Genomic DNA, 18,811 nt, shown 5'->3' on the forward strand with positions numbered 1-18,811 from the left:
TTCCACATAACATTCATGCACTAGTTTGTGCTCTATTCGTCTGACACATCAAATACAAGTAAGTACGCCATAATTTGTGGATACAACAAGGGAAAAAATGGTATAAAAAGTTTAAGGAATATGACTACTTTCAGAAGGCATTGAAGTCAGTTTAATATGTGTGGGTTATTTTGGTGTTTACCGCAAAGTGGCGGGGGTTTTCCAGAAAATAGCTTCGTGCTGCATTCACTTTAAGACTCATAATTGAACTGTCTTCTGTGCTAAGTTTATCAACGAAAAACATTTTGTCGAGGTATTACATCTTTGTTTAGTAAAATATATATTGATTGTAATAAATGCACGCTATCTTATTATTTTTATGTATTTAATTTTGCCATAGATCTACGTTAACTTCTTTACACAATGCATTAGTCTTTCAAACTTCCGACAGCGCTCGAAGGCAGCACGAAGAGCTGCAGTTTGAAACCTTTAGCCTGGAGCGAGCAAAGTCAGAATGTCTGAGAAGGAGCTCGGGAAAAAGTTGGACCGCTGCCTGGCAGACGGTGTCGTTAAGCTGGGTAAATATTCCTCTGCCTTCAGCTACTAATGTTACTGAAATATAGGTGGATTCAGAAGCATTAGGCTGTAGCTTTTATTGTAGTTCACATCTGTCATTGACTGGACGAGAGGCTAACAAGCTAGCTGCTAAGGGCTGTTAAAGGACAACTAAATGAGCAGTCAGATGTTGACGGAAATAAACGGGTTTATTCTAGCGCCCTCTTTGTGAATTTGACGCTTACGATTAAGACTGTATTTAGTGAAAGAAAACCAGAGCACAGGCAGACCATTTGATTATTATAAGTAGCATTCATCACAGTTGACTTTTTAAAACGGTTACAACTGTAAACTGTTGTCCACCTTTCCTTGCGCTCACAGAACGCGAACCTCGTTTACTTCAACCCCATTATGGTGCCTGTTCAACTTTCATGAAGTCAGAGCTTTATCCCTTATTTATTTAGCAGATGGCAGGCTAAAGCAGCTCATACAAGCCAGGTTAGTCATATTGTAGACCAGTGGTTTACACAGTTGGGGTCAGGAATCCTCTTCATAAACATCTATATATGGTTATAAAGGTTACTAAATTATTTAAAAAAAAAAAACAGCCCCCCTCACTTATTCTCCCAGGATCCATACCCACATATTGCCATTCCTTCATAAAGGATAACAAAATATATAATGTTAGTAATTGGCCATAACAACAATATTAATATTGATATTGATATGCTCACACAGTGATTCTTGAGAATAGGGACAAAACAGGTCCTATGGATAAAGCATGAAATTTGAATAAAATATACACAAAACATATTTTTTTCAAATATCTAAATAAACTAACCTGGGTCATGTGAGCACAACAATGTATATTTTTCTTTTTTTTTGCTGAATATTTTTTTATTTTAAACATTGTAGTCGGTGGATGATGCCTGTAAAAGCCCTTGTCCAGGAGCAGAATTCAATACATTCTTATAGTTTAAAACAATTAAAGAAATACTAACATTATATATTATGACAATTAAGTATAAGTAGTCATATAAATAATTATAAAAGTATCGATAAATTGAATTAAAAATAATTTTTAGATATTTTCCAACTCCGTTGAAATTTGTCCTTAGTTTTTGTCAACACCGTCAGAAATGAAAAGAATGTAAAAAAAAAATCAGGCATTATTGGGGGGCACCAGAACTTCTGAGGACCCCATGACGTTGTCTTTTCTCTTCCTTTGCTAGGAGGGCTAGTTAGCTCCGGTTAGCTTAAGTTATTCTTTAGTTTTTTCTTCTGTTTTATTCCTAAGTTGTTTGTCACAACCATGATGTGTCAACTCCATAACTGACAATTTACAAAACTTTGATGAAATTTTGCGAAATAAAAGCTTAATTTTGGTAAACTGTAAAGATTTCATGGACCTGACGAGCTACAATATGGCCTCCTTCAGAATAACATCATATAAATTGAGGTAGTTTGGCATTTCGTCAACTCCGTCAGAGTTTTTCTGACTCTTTCAGTGAAATTGTTGTCAAATCTCACTTAATTGTGCAACTAATTCATTTTAATGTATTTTACATGAATTGCATTACTTCACATGTACCAAGTTTTTCATTTTACTCACTAGTTTGTCACCACCTTCAGTTCTGTGTCAACTCCGTCATGCACTGTCAACTCCATCAGATGGACTTTTTCTTGTTTTTTGTTTTAAATAATATTTATTTTATTTCTTGAGAAGCATTTGTCTGTAAATTGAGTAAAAATATCACTAATGGGGTATTTTAAAAATCATTTTAGATTTATTTTTGTCAGATGGTGATGACAAAGTTTTGGGTCAGGTCGATTAAAAATGTAATTTTTAAAAAAAAAATTCGCAACTGGGAGCCTGTACCTTAGCATCTTCATATTTTCTAAACATTATTTGTCATATTTGCATACATAAGGTTGAGAAATAATTAAAAAAAAATATGGGAAAATTAAAACCCATTTTGTCCCTATTCTCAAGAATCACTGTCACAACAAGTGTGAGAAAACCATGTTCTTTACGACAGTGCAGGAGTACGATATATTGGTTGTCAATGCCATTTTTTATGTTTGTCTTACTAATGATTCTTGTACACTCAACTGATAATCAGTCTTTCTGTTTCATTTTGGGGGCTAGAAAGGTCAAAGATTAGGGGGAAAGAAAGTGTTTCAGACATTTGGACCCAAATTAAACCCTGCTAAGTTGTCTGACAGACACTGTTTAGCATGTTTTCATTGACCAACTCTTTAGGAATCACCATGTTGGTGCTGATAGACTTTTTTTTCTCTAGTCAAGAAACAAATATATATTTCTAGTAAGCATGTCACGATAACAAGTTTTGTAGGATAATAAATTGTCCCAGAAATTATTGTGAAAAATTATGATATTGCCAGTTTGACCATTTTCAACTGAAATGATTTATTAATGCAAGTATACTTACTCAAAGCACAAAAAAATCTTTAATTTCTAAAGAACATTTAGCACGGGAACTGGGAAACATTTAAATGATCCAAAATAACAAAACAAAACAATCAAAGCAACTACAGTTAAGATGGATTATGATGTCTCAGTAACCAAACTTGCATTTTAAAAATTAATAATGGTTCATTTTTAACTATTATTAATTTTAATAATGGTTAACCCTGCAGGCAGAAGTGGCAGGTAGTGCAAATGTCAAATGTTTGCAGGGTTTTTCGAAATGGCGCCTTTTCAGTTAAAGGGGAGTATCTCATTAATAACTATCCAATGGGAAATGGTCATAGTTGTGATGAATTGATTTATTGCTAACTGTGGCAGGCTTACTTACTAACAATAAAAAAAAAACAACACCTTGCGTTACGTTATTCTGTGTAGGTCAGACACTTGACATGCAGGATAAATATCAGAAATGTGCATTAGTAATTATTTCCTCCCTGTGTCTAATGTTTGCCTCGTCATTCTGTGTTTCAGGTACCGGTCTGGGGTTAGGAATTGTGTTTTCTGTCCTGTTCTTCAAAAGTAAGCTGTTTCAGTGGATCTGAAGTTGTTCTTTATCTTGAAACTTTAATTTAACTCAGACACCATTGAGGATATCTGGCAGCACAACTAACATCGTGCTCTTCTGTGGTACTCTAACCTGCGTCAGTCTTTAGGGCAGTAAGTGTTTGTTTTATTCCTGCCAACAATGTCAGTGCATCTTTGTCCTTTGTAGGACGTACGTGGCCTATTACATTATTCTCTGGAGCTGGACTTGGCATGGCGTATGCCAACTGTCAGCATGACCTGAGGTCACATTATCTGCTGCACACAAGCGAACAGGTTAGTTTGGATTTTATTGGGCCTTTAATGGGTTCTGCACAAATCCTTAGTTTTTGATGCCAGCCTTCTTGTTAGTGTCTTACTTTGTCGTTTGAAGAAGGCAAGAACAAACAAAAACTGCTAAGCTTTTTACTGAAATCTGAATTACTTTTATGTGATGCATAAAATGACTTCATGGTGGTTTATAATTTCTTTTCTTTTGAAGTTTGAGTTAGGTTAAAATAGTTTTGCATCACCAATGAAACAAAAGGAAATTAAAAAAAAAAAAGTGAAGTCTGATTTCTATGCTAAAGTGACAGTTCCTTGTCAATATTTTGTATAAATGTAATAATTTTGTTATATTTTTTCTCTGTTTTTTTCTCAGCAGGAACAGTGACTTCAACCCATCAAGATGTTTTTTATCTTTATTTTTGCATCGATTTTGTGTATGCTTTTCGAGTGTCATGGTTTGCACTACGCTACATTTGAATTTGTCTTCTTCCAGACAAACCGTCCCAATAATGACTGTAAGACTTGCTTTTGCCTGATGAGTGCAATCTGTGTGAATTTAATAAAATAATCGTTAATTATAGAAAAACCACTTGCGGTGTGATTCTTCATAGGGTGGTTTGATATTTAATCGGTGATATTATATTTATCTTGAGCAAATGTTAAAGTAGTATATTCAAAAGAAGGCGTGGATCAGGTCAAATTTTTTGATCAGTTGTGTTTTTGTTCAGTAAAACAAGGTTAGTAACAGGTGGAGGTTAAATTCCTCTGTTTTTTTTAAGTTTTTACTTTTGAAACTTATCCCATAAGGCGGTGGGCTTTGATGGAGGGCAGAGGCTTTGCAGCAGCTGAATAGTGTTGATCAGTCAGTTTCAAGTTGCCATTAGAATTGAGGATCTAGCATTATCTTGTGTGTTAACTGCTGGAATGATATGCAGTAATAAGTGTAAGCATTATTGCAATTTTGTCAGGAAGCAAAAAGAAATCAGTTTCTCAACAGTTTTAAGAATCACTCAGGACTGTGCAGAGACCACTAAAGGGGCAGGTGCTCAACAACAAAAAAAGGGCACATCTAACCTCATTCTAGGACAGAATATTAACAAAGCCTATCAGCTTTCAGAGTTTAATAAACAATGATAAATTACAAAATTGTGAGATATACAATCAAAGCTAACGAATATCTCTATATAATAATAATACATTTTATTTCAAAGGCGCCTGTCACTTTGACCAGCGGAGGCTCTGCGTTAAAGAAGGAAGTGAGGCAACAAATGTCTTTGAGGTGGATTTATTTGGGAGCTCCAAGTCTTCATTACACCAACACCCTTTTTCCCCCCCTCTTTAGTGAAACAAAGAAGCTGACATTTATACCTGAGGCAAGTTCCAACACTTACACCAGGTAAAGGGGTGATCGAAAAGAAAAGAAACAAACACTACTTACACAAACTTAAACAATAAATGATCCAACAAATATTTACATGCATGCAAATTATTAAAACTAAACTAATCTAAGGTCAATCAAAAATAAATATAAATCCTCAGAGTATTCCCCCTCTTAATGGAAGCTGGTATGCTCCAGGAGCATTTGACTCCCTCTCTGCTCCACCTTGCTGAGACACACCCAGAAAGGCAAGTACTCAATTAACTCAAATTGAACTAATCTAAATCAAAACAAACCGACATCTTCCCCCACATTCTCTGAACAGGAAAGATGGCCAGTCTCCCTACCCAAAAAGAATGTTCACCAAATGTCACTGAAATAAAGAACTGTTACAAAACGCATTTGAACTGAAAACAAGCATAATATCAATAATCAATATGGGATGGAACCCCTGGTCTCCATCACATTTCCTCCCCCGTCACCCAGGACCACAGTACTCAGTCCTCAAACATCCTTGACAGAGTCAGCCACAAGGTTGGACTTCCCTGACCGATACTGCACTGTAAAATCAAAAGGTTGTAATGACAGATACCATCTTGCAATACGCATATTAGAGTCTTTCATTTGGTGTAGCCATTTCAACGCCCGATGATCTGTCTCCAGGGTAAAATGGCGGCCCAACAGATAGTACCGCAGTGATTCCACAGCCCACTTAACTGCAAGACATTCTTTTTCGACTGTGGAATACTTGGTCTCTCTGTCTTGAAGCTTCCTACTGAGGAAAACAATAGGATGTCTCTCACCATCAATGTCCTGCAGCAATACAGCACCAAGGCCTACTCCAGAGGCATCAGTTTGCAGTATAAACGGTTCATCAAAGTCTGGACTGTAGAGAACAGAGTCACTGGAGATTGCAGACTTCAGGTCCTTGAAAGCTTTGTCACACTCCTCAGTCCACTGTACTTTATTTGGTGCAGAGACTTTTGTTAAATCTGTAAGAACAGCAGCCCTGTCTGCGAAATGGGGAATGAACTTACTATACCATCCCACTAACCCAACAAAGGCACGGACCTTCCTTTTTGTTGTAGGAACTGGGTATGCATGAATCGCTTCTACTTTTCCCACTTGAGGTCTAACTTGGCCATGTCCCACCACATAGCCCAGGTACTCTACCTGCCTCTGAGCCAACTTACATTTATTAGGGTTAATGGTGAGGCCAGCAGATCTAATGAGCTGTAAAACATGCTGCAAATGATGAACATGCTCCTCCCACGTCTGGCTGAAAACCACCACGTCATCCAGGTATGCTGCAGCAAAGTCAGATGCCTCCCTCAGCACCTGGTCCATGAGGCGCTGAAATGTTGCTGGTGCCCTCTGCAGGCCAAAGGGCATCACCCTAAACTGAAAAAGCCCACATGGTGTTTTAAATGCAGTCAGTTATTTTGCCTCTGGTGCCAAGGCCAGCTGCCAGTAGCCCTTGCTGAGGTCAAGTGTGGTAATAAAATTGCATCTCCCAACTCTCTCCAACAGTTCATCAATGCGAGGCATTGGATAAGGGTCAAATTTAGAGACACTATTTAGGTATCTAAAATCAATACAAAATCTTAAAGTGCCATCCTTTTTTGGTACTAGCACTACCGGACTGCACCATTCACTCACAGAGGGCTCAATAATCCCCAGCTCCAACATGAACTGTATCTCGTTCTTGAGTTGTGGGACGAGACATTCTGGAACCCTGTAGAACTTCCTGCGAGGTGCAGCGTCGTCTCTGAGGTGAACCCTGTGTTTCATCAGGCTTGTGAATCCAGGTTTTTCCTGAAACAGCTCTGGATCCAAAAGGGGTTTCATGTCCTGCTGTTGGGATGGCTGAAGATGAGAGAGAGAAATTGCGACAGGTGCGGAGCTACAGGCTGGAAAAAATACCTCGTCTTCCTCCTCATCGTCCACCACACGCACAAAGAGTTGCGGTACAACAGTTTCTGCATGCTCCTCATTCTGCATTGGAACCTGTTGAGATGACTGAGAGGCAGACGGCATTGCAAACTGTTGTGGTGAGTCGTGGTATTGTTTCAAAAGATTAACATGGAAAGTTTGATGTTTCTTCTTCCTTTCTGGCATATACAGTTCATAATTAAGCTTCCCAACACATCGTGTGACCTCATAAGGGCCCTGCCATTTAGTGAGAAGTTTGTCACTGGTGGGAAGCAACAACAACACTTTCTGTCCAGGATGAAAACTCCTCACCCTAGCCTTTTTATCGTACCAGGTTTTTTGTTTTGCTTGAGCAGTTTTCATGTGTTGATGTGCCATTACAGCCATTTGTTCAAGTCTCTCTCTCATTTTTATCACATAGGACACCACATGCTCACCCGATGGACTTGGGCTTTCCCATTGCTCTTTAAGAAGATCCAATGGCCCCCTCACTTGTCGTCCATACAGCAGCTCGAATGGAGAGAATCCAGTTGACGCTTGTGGAACTTCTCGATATGCAAAAAGCATATAGGGCAGCCATTTGTCCCACTCTGTGCCAGTCTCTGAAACAAACTTGCGCAGCATGTTCTTCAGTGTTTGGTTAAAACGTTCAACCAGTCCATCTGACTGGGGGTGGTGTTTATACCCTTTATACCCAACAACTGATAGACCTGCTTCAAAAGGTTTGACAGGAAATTAGTCCCGCAGTCTGTAAGGATCTCTTTAGGAATGCCTACCCTTGAAAACAGATGAAGCAAACAGTTAGCTACTTGTTTAGCTTTCACTGATCTCACAGGAAAAGCTTCAGGGTATCTTGTAGCATAATCACAGATAACTAGAATGTAACGGTTACCAGAGGAGCTTTTCTCCAGGGGACCTACAACATCCATTCCTATCCTTTCAAATGGTGTGTCTATGATAGGTAACTGCTGTAGAAGTGCTTTAGAAACACCTCTGTTCGTAGTTAACTGACACGTGTGACAGGAAGAGCAGAACTGTTGCACCTGTGTGTACATGCCTGGCCACACAAACCGACTTGCTATTCTATAGAGGGATTTCTGAAATCCAAGGTGCCCGGCCCAAGGAACTGAATGAGCGAGTTCCATCACTTTCCCCCTTAGCTGCTGTGGTAAAGCAATGGCTTCTGATCCACCTTTAACCTGATAAAGGACACCATTCTTCACAACATAAGTTGCATCTTCCAAGGCATTTATTTTACCCTGCTTCTTTCCCTCTACTTCTGTAACCTTATCAAACCATGGTTTTAATGTTGGGTCTGATCTCTGATGGGCAGAAATATCTGAAGGAATATCAAAGTCAAATAAAGGGCAAGGTTCCATCTTTCCTTCCACCTCCATTCTGGCTGAACCTAAAAACTTCTCCTTTCTTCTTTGTGCTCTGGATTTGGATGGTTTTATACTGCCCACCTCCAGTTCTACATCATAGAATGGTAATTCCTTAAGTGAGTTCTGTACCGCCTGGGCTCTAGTAGTGACCAAGCTACAGATTGGAGAGGAAAGTTCTGCTCCTGTCACTATGGGGACATTTTTCTGGAAAAGTGTAGTGTTCTGAGTTTTGACCTGTGATCCCTCATGGCCATCAGTTTGAGTCAAATGTCCAGCTGCTGTGTTTGACACTAAATCAGTCAAAGTGGGGACATCCAAGCCCAAAATGACAGCATAAGGAAGCCTTGAAGCTAATGCTACAGGTAATAGAAATGTCTGACCTCCTATAGTTAGATAAATCTCAGCTACAGGATACTCCATTTCATCACCGTGAATGCAACTTATTTTTGTCTTAGCATCACTCCACAGTTCTCTTGGCACTAAGCTAGACAGAACCACAGACTTGAAACTTCCTGTGTCTAACAAAGCTGTTTCACGTTGACCATTAACCAACACAGGGACTGTGTGAGCAGGTTCAGGGGCAGGGGATGGGGTGGGTGGTCTGGGAACTGAACAGAGAAGGGAGGGCTTACTCTGTGTAGTGGCAGGACATGTATACTGTGTATGACCCATTCTGTTACACTGAAAACACCTGACATCTGGTCTTGAAGAAGAGTAGTTCTTAGCAGGGTTGGGTTTAGCAACAGAAAATGACTTGGTAGCTGAATAACTCCTAGTCTGACCTATAGCACCACCCCTTTCACCCCCATCAGACTTACTTCTTCCCATAGGAAAGTTTTCACGGGCAAAGTGGGCTCTTCTCGTCCCCGTTCTTGCTGACAAGAAGACTTCTGCCAAACTTGCCGCCTCCTCTGCAGACTTTGGGGCTCGTTCCCGGATCCACACCGCCAAGTCCGGATTCACCATCCTCAGGAACTGCTCCATGATCATCAGTTCTGAAATGTTCTTCACTGTAGAAGTCTCTGGTTTGACCCACTTATAGAACATGTCTTTGAGTCGAACATAAAGTTCTTTTGGCGTCTCACCTTGATGAATGTCCAGGGATCGAAACCTTCTATAGGTGTCGGCAGTTATCTCATATTTGGTCAGAATGGCATCTTTCACCTTGTCATACATGTGAGAGTCGGCAATGTCCATCAGCACATAAGCACTACGTGCTTTCCCAGTAAGTAGTGGAACCAGTCGGACCGCCCACTCATCTTTAGGCCAATGACAGACCTTAGCTATCCTTTCAAAAGTTGTTAAGTGCTCCACATCATCATCAGAAGCCAATGGAAGCAGCTTTGGCTCCCTCTGTGTGGCTGGAAGCTGGAAAGACATCTGACTTTGTCCATCATCATGGCTGTCTCCGTCATCATCATGAGTATCCTCCTCCAAATAGTCACCCTCATGCCGTCGTTCCTCCTTCAATTCCTCCACATGATTCTGGAGTTGTCAAAACTGTTGTAAATTCTTCCATCTTACTTCTTGGCGTGCTGATTCCTTCTCAATCTGCTGGTCTCGGGCAGTTTGAGCCTGCATCAGTGACTTGACGAGGCTTGCCAGCTGATCCAGTTTGTCATCAGTGCTAGCACCAGTAGCTGCTTCAGCTCCACTCATAGCAGCACTACTCTCTGGAGTCTCGGTTTCATTACTTCTTTTACCACCTCTTGTCATCATCATCTCATTGTTCCTCCAAAAGCCACACTTCTGACACCATTTGTCACTTTGACCAGCGGAGGCTCTGCATTAAAGAAGGAAGTGAGGCAACAAATGTCTTTGAGGTGGATTTATTTGGGAGCTCCAAGTCTTCATTACACCAACACCCTTCCCCCCCCCCCTCTTTAGTGAAACAAAGAAGCTGACATTTATACCTGAGGCAAGTTCCAACACTTACACCAGGTAAAGGGGTGATCAAAAAGAAAAGAAACAAACACTTACACAAACCTAACAATAAATGATCCAACAAATATTTACATGCATGGAAATTATTAAAACTAAACTAATCTAAGGTCAATCAAAAATAAATATAACTAAATATAAATCCTCAGAGTATTCCCCCTCTTAATGGAAGCTGGTATGCTCCAGGAGCATTTGTCTCCCTCTCTGCTCCACCTTGCTGAGACACACCCAGAAAGGCAAGTACTCAATTAACTCAAATTGAACTAATCTAAATCAAAACAAACCGACATCTTCCCCCACATTCTCGGAACAGGAAAGATGGCCAGTCTCCCTACCCAAAAAGAATGTTCACCAAATGTCACTGAAATAAAGAACTGTTACAAAACGCATTTGAACTGAAAACAAACATAATATCAATAATCAATATGGGATGGAACCCCTGGTCTCCATCACAGCGCCTTTCTGGCACTCAAGGACACCGTACAAAGAGCGAAAAGTAACAGCAACAATAAAAATGTAGAGCATAACACTTTGTATATGTAAGATATTTTATTAGTAATTTCTTTCTGCAGTTCTATTTTGTTATAGGAAAGTATTGCAATATTCAAACCCGCAATTTAGTAAGATATGTAAATCAGAGCTAGACCACCAGACATATTTTGTCTTTACAGAATTACACTATTAAAAATATAAACAAGTGCACAATGCAACCTTTTAGTGGACTGTAATCTATAAAAAAGAGCTGCCTGTTTGCTGCAGTGGAGATGAAGATGGTCCATTTAGGAAAGCAGAGCTGCATCAAACTTTAACGTAGAACTGCAGACAAAAAAAATAAAAAATAAGCAAATATTTAATTGTTAATGCATGTCACCATTAGTTTTGCTTATGTAACACGGGGGAAAGCACCCGGATTGTGACTGAGGACGTGGCCCTAAAGCCAACTGGTAGACTACTGAAATATCAAGTGGTCTAGAGTTTCCCAATTAATGATACCCAGGTAGGTCTGGCTGAGAATGAGGAAACAGAAATGGTATACAAAATATGTTTTATTTATACATTCTTTTACAATATTAAAAATAGACTTTATTATTCTAATTTAAAACGCAATAGGCTCAAAAACCCAGGACAAGACTAGAAGCAATTGGAACCAAACGAATGCAAACCAGATTAGTAGAAACACAAAACACCACAAAATAATGTTAGGAAAAAAAGAAAAAACAAATCCCGCATTGCCCCAACCCCGTCCTAAGGCTGTGCCCAACACGCCAATAAAAATAAGGAGCTATGCTGTTCTGGTTCTGCACGGTTTGTGGTTCTGAATGGTTTGTGGGAGCATAATAGGCAACAGCAGCAGTCTGCAATACCAAAAGAAAACAATGACACATCTGCTGACAATAATAGACAGGTAGAGTAATGACATGAAAAATCCATTTATCCTACCAGTATTAAGTGTCCACGATCCGAACACTCACAGCAACCCGATGAGCACGGCGCCAGCGCTCATCTGACCTGAGAGCCAACTCAACCAACGGACCAAACAAACACACACAGATTGGCGTGCACACCCGGTGCCTATATACGCTTAATGAGCCCGACAAGGCTGTGAACGGAAGTGACGGTGGGGAACGGGGCCTAGATGTGTTCAAAGGCCCAAACCACGGTGGGAATTTACAACCACTAGATGTAAGCTACATCTTCCAATAAAACCACCCGGTTACATCCTACCCCCCCCTCTATGAATCAGTGACCCACCGATTAAGTAAAACTATGACCAAGGTCGAAAAATGGCTGTAGCCATGCTGCTAACACCTGGAACCAGAGAAACAGCAGCCCCTCTGTCTTCACTCATAGCTGATCTTGGGAGATGCTGAGGATTGGAGTGCTTGCCTGCAGTTTTACGGGTGGACTTTCTAGGGGCAGCCCTAGTGCTCTGAGGAGTTTGCGAAGCTGACGGCACCTGAACAGGTGTTCGAGCTGGAGGCCTCTCTGATGGTTCTGGGACCACAGGCCTGGGTGGATTACCAACAGCCTCTCGGCACACCAGCCAAGATCCCGACTCCACATCCTCCTCATCACTGTTCTCCTCCGGTGCTCTCGGTGGCCAATCATCATAGCAGGTCTCTGAAGGTGACAGGGCAGGCTTTATGGAGGTACGGTGCACTTGTCTAACAAGGTGAGGCTTATCAACTGGTGATTGAATATACAACACCACCTGAACTTGGCGCCCTCACAACTTTGTACACTGTAGACCCCCAGGCATCCTGGATCTTTCTGCGCCCTGGGCCAACATCACGCAGATACACTCTTTGTCCAACTTGAAGTGGCTCACACCAGACTTTCTCATCATGCCTCACCTTTCTCCTGTGGGCTGCCAACTCCACTCTGCCTTTAACAACATCAATGGCCACATTTAGGCGCCTCCTGTGCTCTGCCACCCAATCACACACTTTAGCTTCTGTGGGCTCAGGAAGATGGCCAAGCAGAAAATCCACTGGCAAGTGGGGCTCTTGTCCAAACATGAGGAAGTGAGGAGATTCACCAGTCGACTGATGGGAAGTGGTGTTATAGTGGAAGACCAGCTGTGGGAGATGTTCTGGCCAATTTCGCTTTTCATCTGGAGCTAGGGAGCGAAGCAGATTGAACATAGTTCGATTAAAACGTTCACATTGTCCATTTCCCTGCGGGTGGTAGGGTGTGGTGCGACTTTTCTGAACTCCATACAACTCGCATAACTGTTGTACTAGGACACCTTCAAAGTTCCTCCCCTGGTCAGAGTGGATACGGGCCGGCACTCCAAAACGGTAAAACCACTCACGAACCAGGACCTTTGCCACTGTCGTCGCTTTCTGATCACGAGTAGGGATGGCTTGGGTGAACTTCGAAAATACATCTGTCATCACCATCACAAGCTCCCTTCCATCACGGGCTGGTTCCAAAAGTGTAAAATCGATGGCCAGCAGCTGATTTGGTCTTGAAGCAAGCAGGTGACCCATAGGAGCTCGAACTCTTGGCTGGGTGTTCTTAGCAAGGGTACACCTCTCACACTGTTGGCACCAATCCTTTACATCTTTATCCACTCCTGGCCAGAAACACCTCTGCTTCACCACATCAGTCATCCTCTCGACCCCCTGGTGGCCATGATGTTGATGAAGCTCCTGCAACACCTCTGGTTTTAGACTCTCTGGGAGAAGAAACTGAAGAACTTCTTCTCCACCATCTGGTCTCCAGGTGCGCCGATACAAAAGGCCTTCCTTCTGGACAATTCGGTCCCACTGTTTCAGAAGTCCACGGGCGCCCGGCCCTAGACACTCCTTCTCAGCCCGGCTCGGCACTCTTTGCTGCTGCCAAAACTCCAGGAAGGCTGAAATGGACGGATCAGCCCCTTGAAGTAGGCACAGATCGTCTCTGCTGCGGGATGGAAGGACAGTGATCGCCAACTGCACAGCATCCTCCTGCACCCCCCTCGACATCTCACAGATTTGTTCTGGAATGGCTGTCCCTGGGAGGTGGTGGTGTAATTGTGTTCTGTCCCCACTTGTTGATTGCCTTGAGAGGGCGTCAGCATTCTTATTCACACGGCCTGGACGATATCTGACCGTATAGTCAAATGCAGAAAGTTCAGCAACCCATCGATGCTCCGTGGCACCCAATTTGGCAGTGTCCAAATGGCTCAGTGGGTTGTTGTCAGTCCAAACGACACATCGGTGGCCCCACAGGTAATCCTTGAATTTTTCAGCCATAGCCCACTTCATGGCCAACATCTCAAGTTTCATGGAGCTATAACTTTTCTCAGCAGCATGCAAACTGCAGCTGGCATAGGCAATGGGTCGTACTCGGCCACCCTGTTCCTGAGACAACACAGCTCCTAGTCCACTGTGGCTGGCGTCGACCTCTAAAATAAAAGGCAGGGAAAAATCAGCAAAAGCAAGAGTGGGAGCACTTACAAGCTTGGCCTTGAGCTCCTGGAAGCTCCTTTCGCAGTCTGGTGACCATGCTCCTCCCAATAGTTTCCCTCGTCCTCGACTCGCCTTCGACCCAGCATGTTGTGAAACAAGACGATGGAGCGGGCCAGCCAATTGAGAAAAACCTTCTACGAACCTTCGATAATTGGCAAATCCCAGGAATGACCGCAGCTCTGAGACATTTGTAGGGTGAGGCCAGTTTGACACTGCTGCAATCTTGTCTGGGTCCGTGGCCACGCCGTCCTCAGAGATGAGATGTCCCAGGTACTGCACCTGCTTTTTAAAGTCACATTTTTCCAACTTGACCTTCAATCCCTCTTGTTTCAGGCAACTTAACACCACCTCCAGCCGTGCCAGGTGCTGGTCAACACTGGAAGAAAACACAATAATATCATCCAGGTATAGCAAGAGTGACTGACCATGCTGAGCCCCGAACATCCTCTCCATTAAACGTTGGAAAGTTCCTGGTGCATTACACAACCCGAATGGCATGCGATTAAATTCAAACAGGCCAAAAGGCGTGCAAAAGGCCGTTTTTGGGTGATCAGTCTCTGCAACTGGAACCTGGTTATAGCCACAAACAAGGTCCATGGTTGTGAACCAGCGGGCGCCTGATAGAGAGTCCAATGTTTCCTCTATTCGGGGCAGTGGAAAAGCGTCTTTTCTGGTCTTTTTATTAAGTTGTCTGTAGTCCACACATAGGCGAAGACTGCCGTCCTTCTTTCGGACCAGGACAATTGGCGATGCATAAGGGCTACTGCTCTCTCTGATAACCTGGGTTGCCAGCAGCTGGTTAATATGAGACTTAACTGCCTCATATTCAGATGGAGGGATACGCCGATACCTCTGCCGCACAGGAACATTGTCTAACAATGGAATGCTATGCTCGATTAAATTAGTAACACCAGGGTCACCATCAAAAGCAGAGAACACAGACTCATACTTTAGCAACAATGTTCTCACCTTATGCTGCTCTTCACTGTCCAGCATAGAGAGATTAAGTGATGTTATCTTCTCTCCAACCGAACCAGTCTCAGCAGTATGGGACCTGACTGCAGCCACGACTTGCTCCTGTGCACAAGGAACTTCCTGCAACTCTGACGGTAAACTGACCACTTTTACAGGAGACAAGAGACCCAGAGCACAACGTGGTCTTAGTGTGACTGTACACACCCCTACATTCACCACAGGAACATAAACAGTGCCCCGAAAAACCTGCAAAAGGGAAGGAGACACTAACAAACCCTCAGGTAAGCTAAACTTTACATCCAACGGCTCAATTAATGCTGCCCCAGCCAGCGCTAACATGGCTGAACATGTGGCAGGTACAAACTTAATAGTGCCTGCAGGGACTACAACAGGTCTTCTACCACGAAGTTTTGCAACACTGGTTTGAATATGGCCTTCTTGAACCTCAGTCTGCTGACATAGCTGAAAGGCAGGAAGCCAGGAAGATGGTGCCCCCTGAACAGATTGAAGATTAAACAAATCAGGGCCATACTGGTCAAATAGCTGAAGATAGTAGGCCTTTATTACATTCATCCCGATTATGCCTGGTATTTGAGGTGAACTGGCCTGACCTGGAGGGTCCCTAACAACAAGGATCCCTCTTCTGGGGATTACCATTCCACACACCTCAATATCAGGCTCGAGATAACCCAAGTAAGGAATATTCAAACCGTTTGCAGCTCTCAACTCTAACCAATGGCATACCTTTAACTTATCTGGAAAATGCTTTTTAAAGAAGCTTTCTGAAATGGTAGAAACCATAGAACCGGTGTCAAGAATACACTGGACTGGAACCCCAGATAGTTTTACAGTGACTTGAGGGCACGATGCAATTAAACACTCCTTCACCTCTTCAATTTGGGGACCCACCGAGCCTGAACCACCCCCTCCTAATGTCTGGCTCCTAACACTAGGGGGAGTTAGTTTTCCGACCGCTGATGGCTAGGGGTGGATTGGACCTGAGGGGCACCACTTGTGCGTGGAGACTTAAAACGGCCACGAGTGGTACAATACCGGGCAATGTGGCCTGGTTGCTGACATTTGTGACAAATCACACTACTAGAACTGGGAGGCCTAGCCACAGGGGACTGCTGCATAGCTGCAAGGGATTGACTAATCTGGTCCAACTGTTCCTGCTGTTTTTGTACAATTACAGTCAGAGTAGCAAGTTGAGAGGCAACAGAACCAGTGGGAGAGTCAATTTGGGGAGGGGACACACTGGCACTCTGTACAGCACAAAAAGAGGGGACAACACTACTTTTATTTTCCACCCCGCCCTCACGCTCCCACGTAATTGCCTCAGCTCTAACCTCCAGTAATGTACACCTTGGATTATCACGAGCATAACGCTTTAACTCTCTACGCAGGTCAGAATTACTAACATTTTGAATAAATTGATCACGAAGTAAAATGTCAGCATTTGCCATAGCATGAGGAGAATTAGATTTAACTTTGTCCATCAAGCAAAACAATGAATGAGAGAATTCCTGCAAAGATTCACCATCTAACTGTCTCCGTGAAAAGAAATCCTCCTGTAATGCGACATACGACTGTTGGCAACCATACAGTTCTTTTAAAATGGTGAAAACAGTTTCTGGATTCTCACGTTCAGCTGAGGATCTATATTTAATCTCATCTCGAGCTTCACCTTCAAGATGGTCAAAAATGAAAGCAGCCTGATCTGTGGGTCCAACATGGCGGACTCGCATGCTGGTGCGAACCTCTTCTATCCACTCCTCCACCATGAGTTCCTCGAAAGATTGGACGCTTTCGCTCCCTCGGCAGGTAGATTATGCGATCAGTTGTTCTAGTGTTCATCGGAGCTCCACTTGTACTCGGGCCAGCTTGTTCATCCTCCTGTTGATTTAAATTTGCTCGTGCAGAATCCCTCTCCTGCTGCAGATGGCTCCTTTCGGCCTCCAACTGCTGGACTCGAGCCCGGAGTTCTTGAAGTTCCTCAGCCATCGCACCAGGAACGCTGATCCTCGTTCACAGGCGGAAATATCCAGCCAGGTCCCACGGTGTGCCTACTGTTGCACTATTATGCTCCCACACTCTAAGCGCTCCAAACAATGAATGAATACAGCAATAATGCTCTCTACTAAAGCACCACTACCACAGAACCAACACTATCGGTATCAGAAATGAATGTAAAAATATGTATACTATCTGTTCCAACAGCCAGGTCCTGCCAACAACGCCAGAAAATTGTAACACGGGGGAAAGCACCCGGATTGTGACTGAGGACGTGGCCCTAAAGCCAACTGGTAGACTACTGAAATATCAAGTGGTCTAGAGTTTCCCAATTAATGATACCCAGGTAGGTCTGGCTGAGAATGAGGAAACAGAAATGGTATACAAAATATGTTTTATTTATACATTCTTTTACAATATTAAAAATAGACTTTATTATTCTAATTTAAAACGCAATAGGCTCAAAAACCCAGGACAAGACTAGAAGCAATTGGAACCAAACGAATGCAAACCAGATTAGTAGAAACACAAAACACCACAAAATAATGTTAGGAAAAAAAGAAAAAACAAATCCCGCATTGCCCCAACCCCGTCCTAAGGCTGTGCCCAACACGCCAATAAAAATAAGGAGCTATGCTGTTCTGGTTCTGCACGGTTTGTGGTTCTGAATGGTTTGTGGGAGCATAATAGGCAACAGCAGCAGTCTGCAATACCAAAAGAAAACAATGACACATCTGCTGACAATAATAGACAGGTAGAGTAATGACATGAAAAATCCATTTATCCTACCAGTATTAAGTGTCCACGATCCGAACACTCACAGCAACCCGATGAGCACAGCGCCAGCGCTCATCTGACCTGAGAGCCAACTCAACCAACGGACCAAACAAACACACACAGATTGGCGTGCACACCCGGTGCCTATATACGCTTAATGAGCCCGACAAGGCTGTGAACGGAAGTGACGGTGGGGAACGGGGCCTAGATGTGTTCAAAGGCCCAAACCACGGTGGGAATTTACAACCACTAGATGTAAGCTACATCTTCCAATAAAACCACCCGGTTACACTTAAAAAACTTTTTTAAAAATTAAAATCACACATTTTTATCTCATGAATTGAAAAAATTATTTGCAAAACAAACTTATTTGCGCATGTCAGAAATCTTTTCTTGCTATTCTAAGTTTTTGTTTGTGACTCAAAGTTTTGCTTGTGATTCTCACATGACGTCATGGGCAGGACCTAAAATCACAACAAAAGATTTCTGATGTGTGCAAATAAAAGTTTGCTTGGCAAATAACTTTTTAAGTTCACAAGACAAAAATGAGTTATTTAATTTAAACAAAAAGTTTTTTAAACAAAAGTTTTTTGTTTTCTTAAAAGAAATCATTACAAGT

The 18,811-nt window shown here is 42.5% G+C and overlaps 1 protein-coding gene and 1 pseudogene across 2 annotated transcripts; one reads left to right on the forward strand and one right to left on the reverse strand.

The window, feature by feature from the left end:
• Positions 1-413: 413 nt before the first annotated feature.
• On the forward strand, positions 414-4,421 carry micos10 (mitochondrial contact site and cristae organizing system subunit 10). 2 transcript variants are annotated; one of them, XM_014979189.2, is made up of 4 exons: positions 414-557; positions 3,497-3,544; positions 3,738-3,844; positions 4,209-4,421. In XM_014979189.2, the coding sequence occupies exons 1-4, from the start codon at positions 494-496 to the stop codon at positions 4,218-4,220; spliced, it is 231 nt and encodes a 76-aa protein (XP_014834675.1). In that variant the 5' UTR covers positions 414-493; the 3' UTR covers positions 4,221-4,421. The 2 variants fall into 2 exon arrangements, with proteins under 2 accessions (XP_014834675.1, XP_014834676.2); XM_014979190.2 differs by lacking the exon at positions 414-557 and having other exon boundaries at positions 3,454-3,544; positions 4,212-4,421.
• A 6,929-nt stretch (positions 4,422-11,350) lies between these two features.
• LOC148158226 (uncharacterized) lies at positions 11,351-18,471 on the reverse strand (annotated as a pseudogene).
• Between the last annotated feature and the right edge of the window lie 340 nt (positions 18,472-18,811).

Source organism: Poecilia mexicana, unplaced genomic scaffold (assembly GCF_051168715.1).
Source record: "Poecilia mexicana isolate PSO_F unplaced genomic scaffold, ASM5116871v1 scaffold_7, whole genome shotgun sequence".
NCBI classification, from domain to species: domain Eukaryota; kingdom Metazoa; phylum Chordata; class Actinopteri; order Cyprinodontiformes; family Poeciliidae; genus Poecilia; species Poecilia mexicana.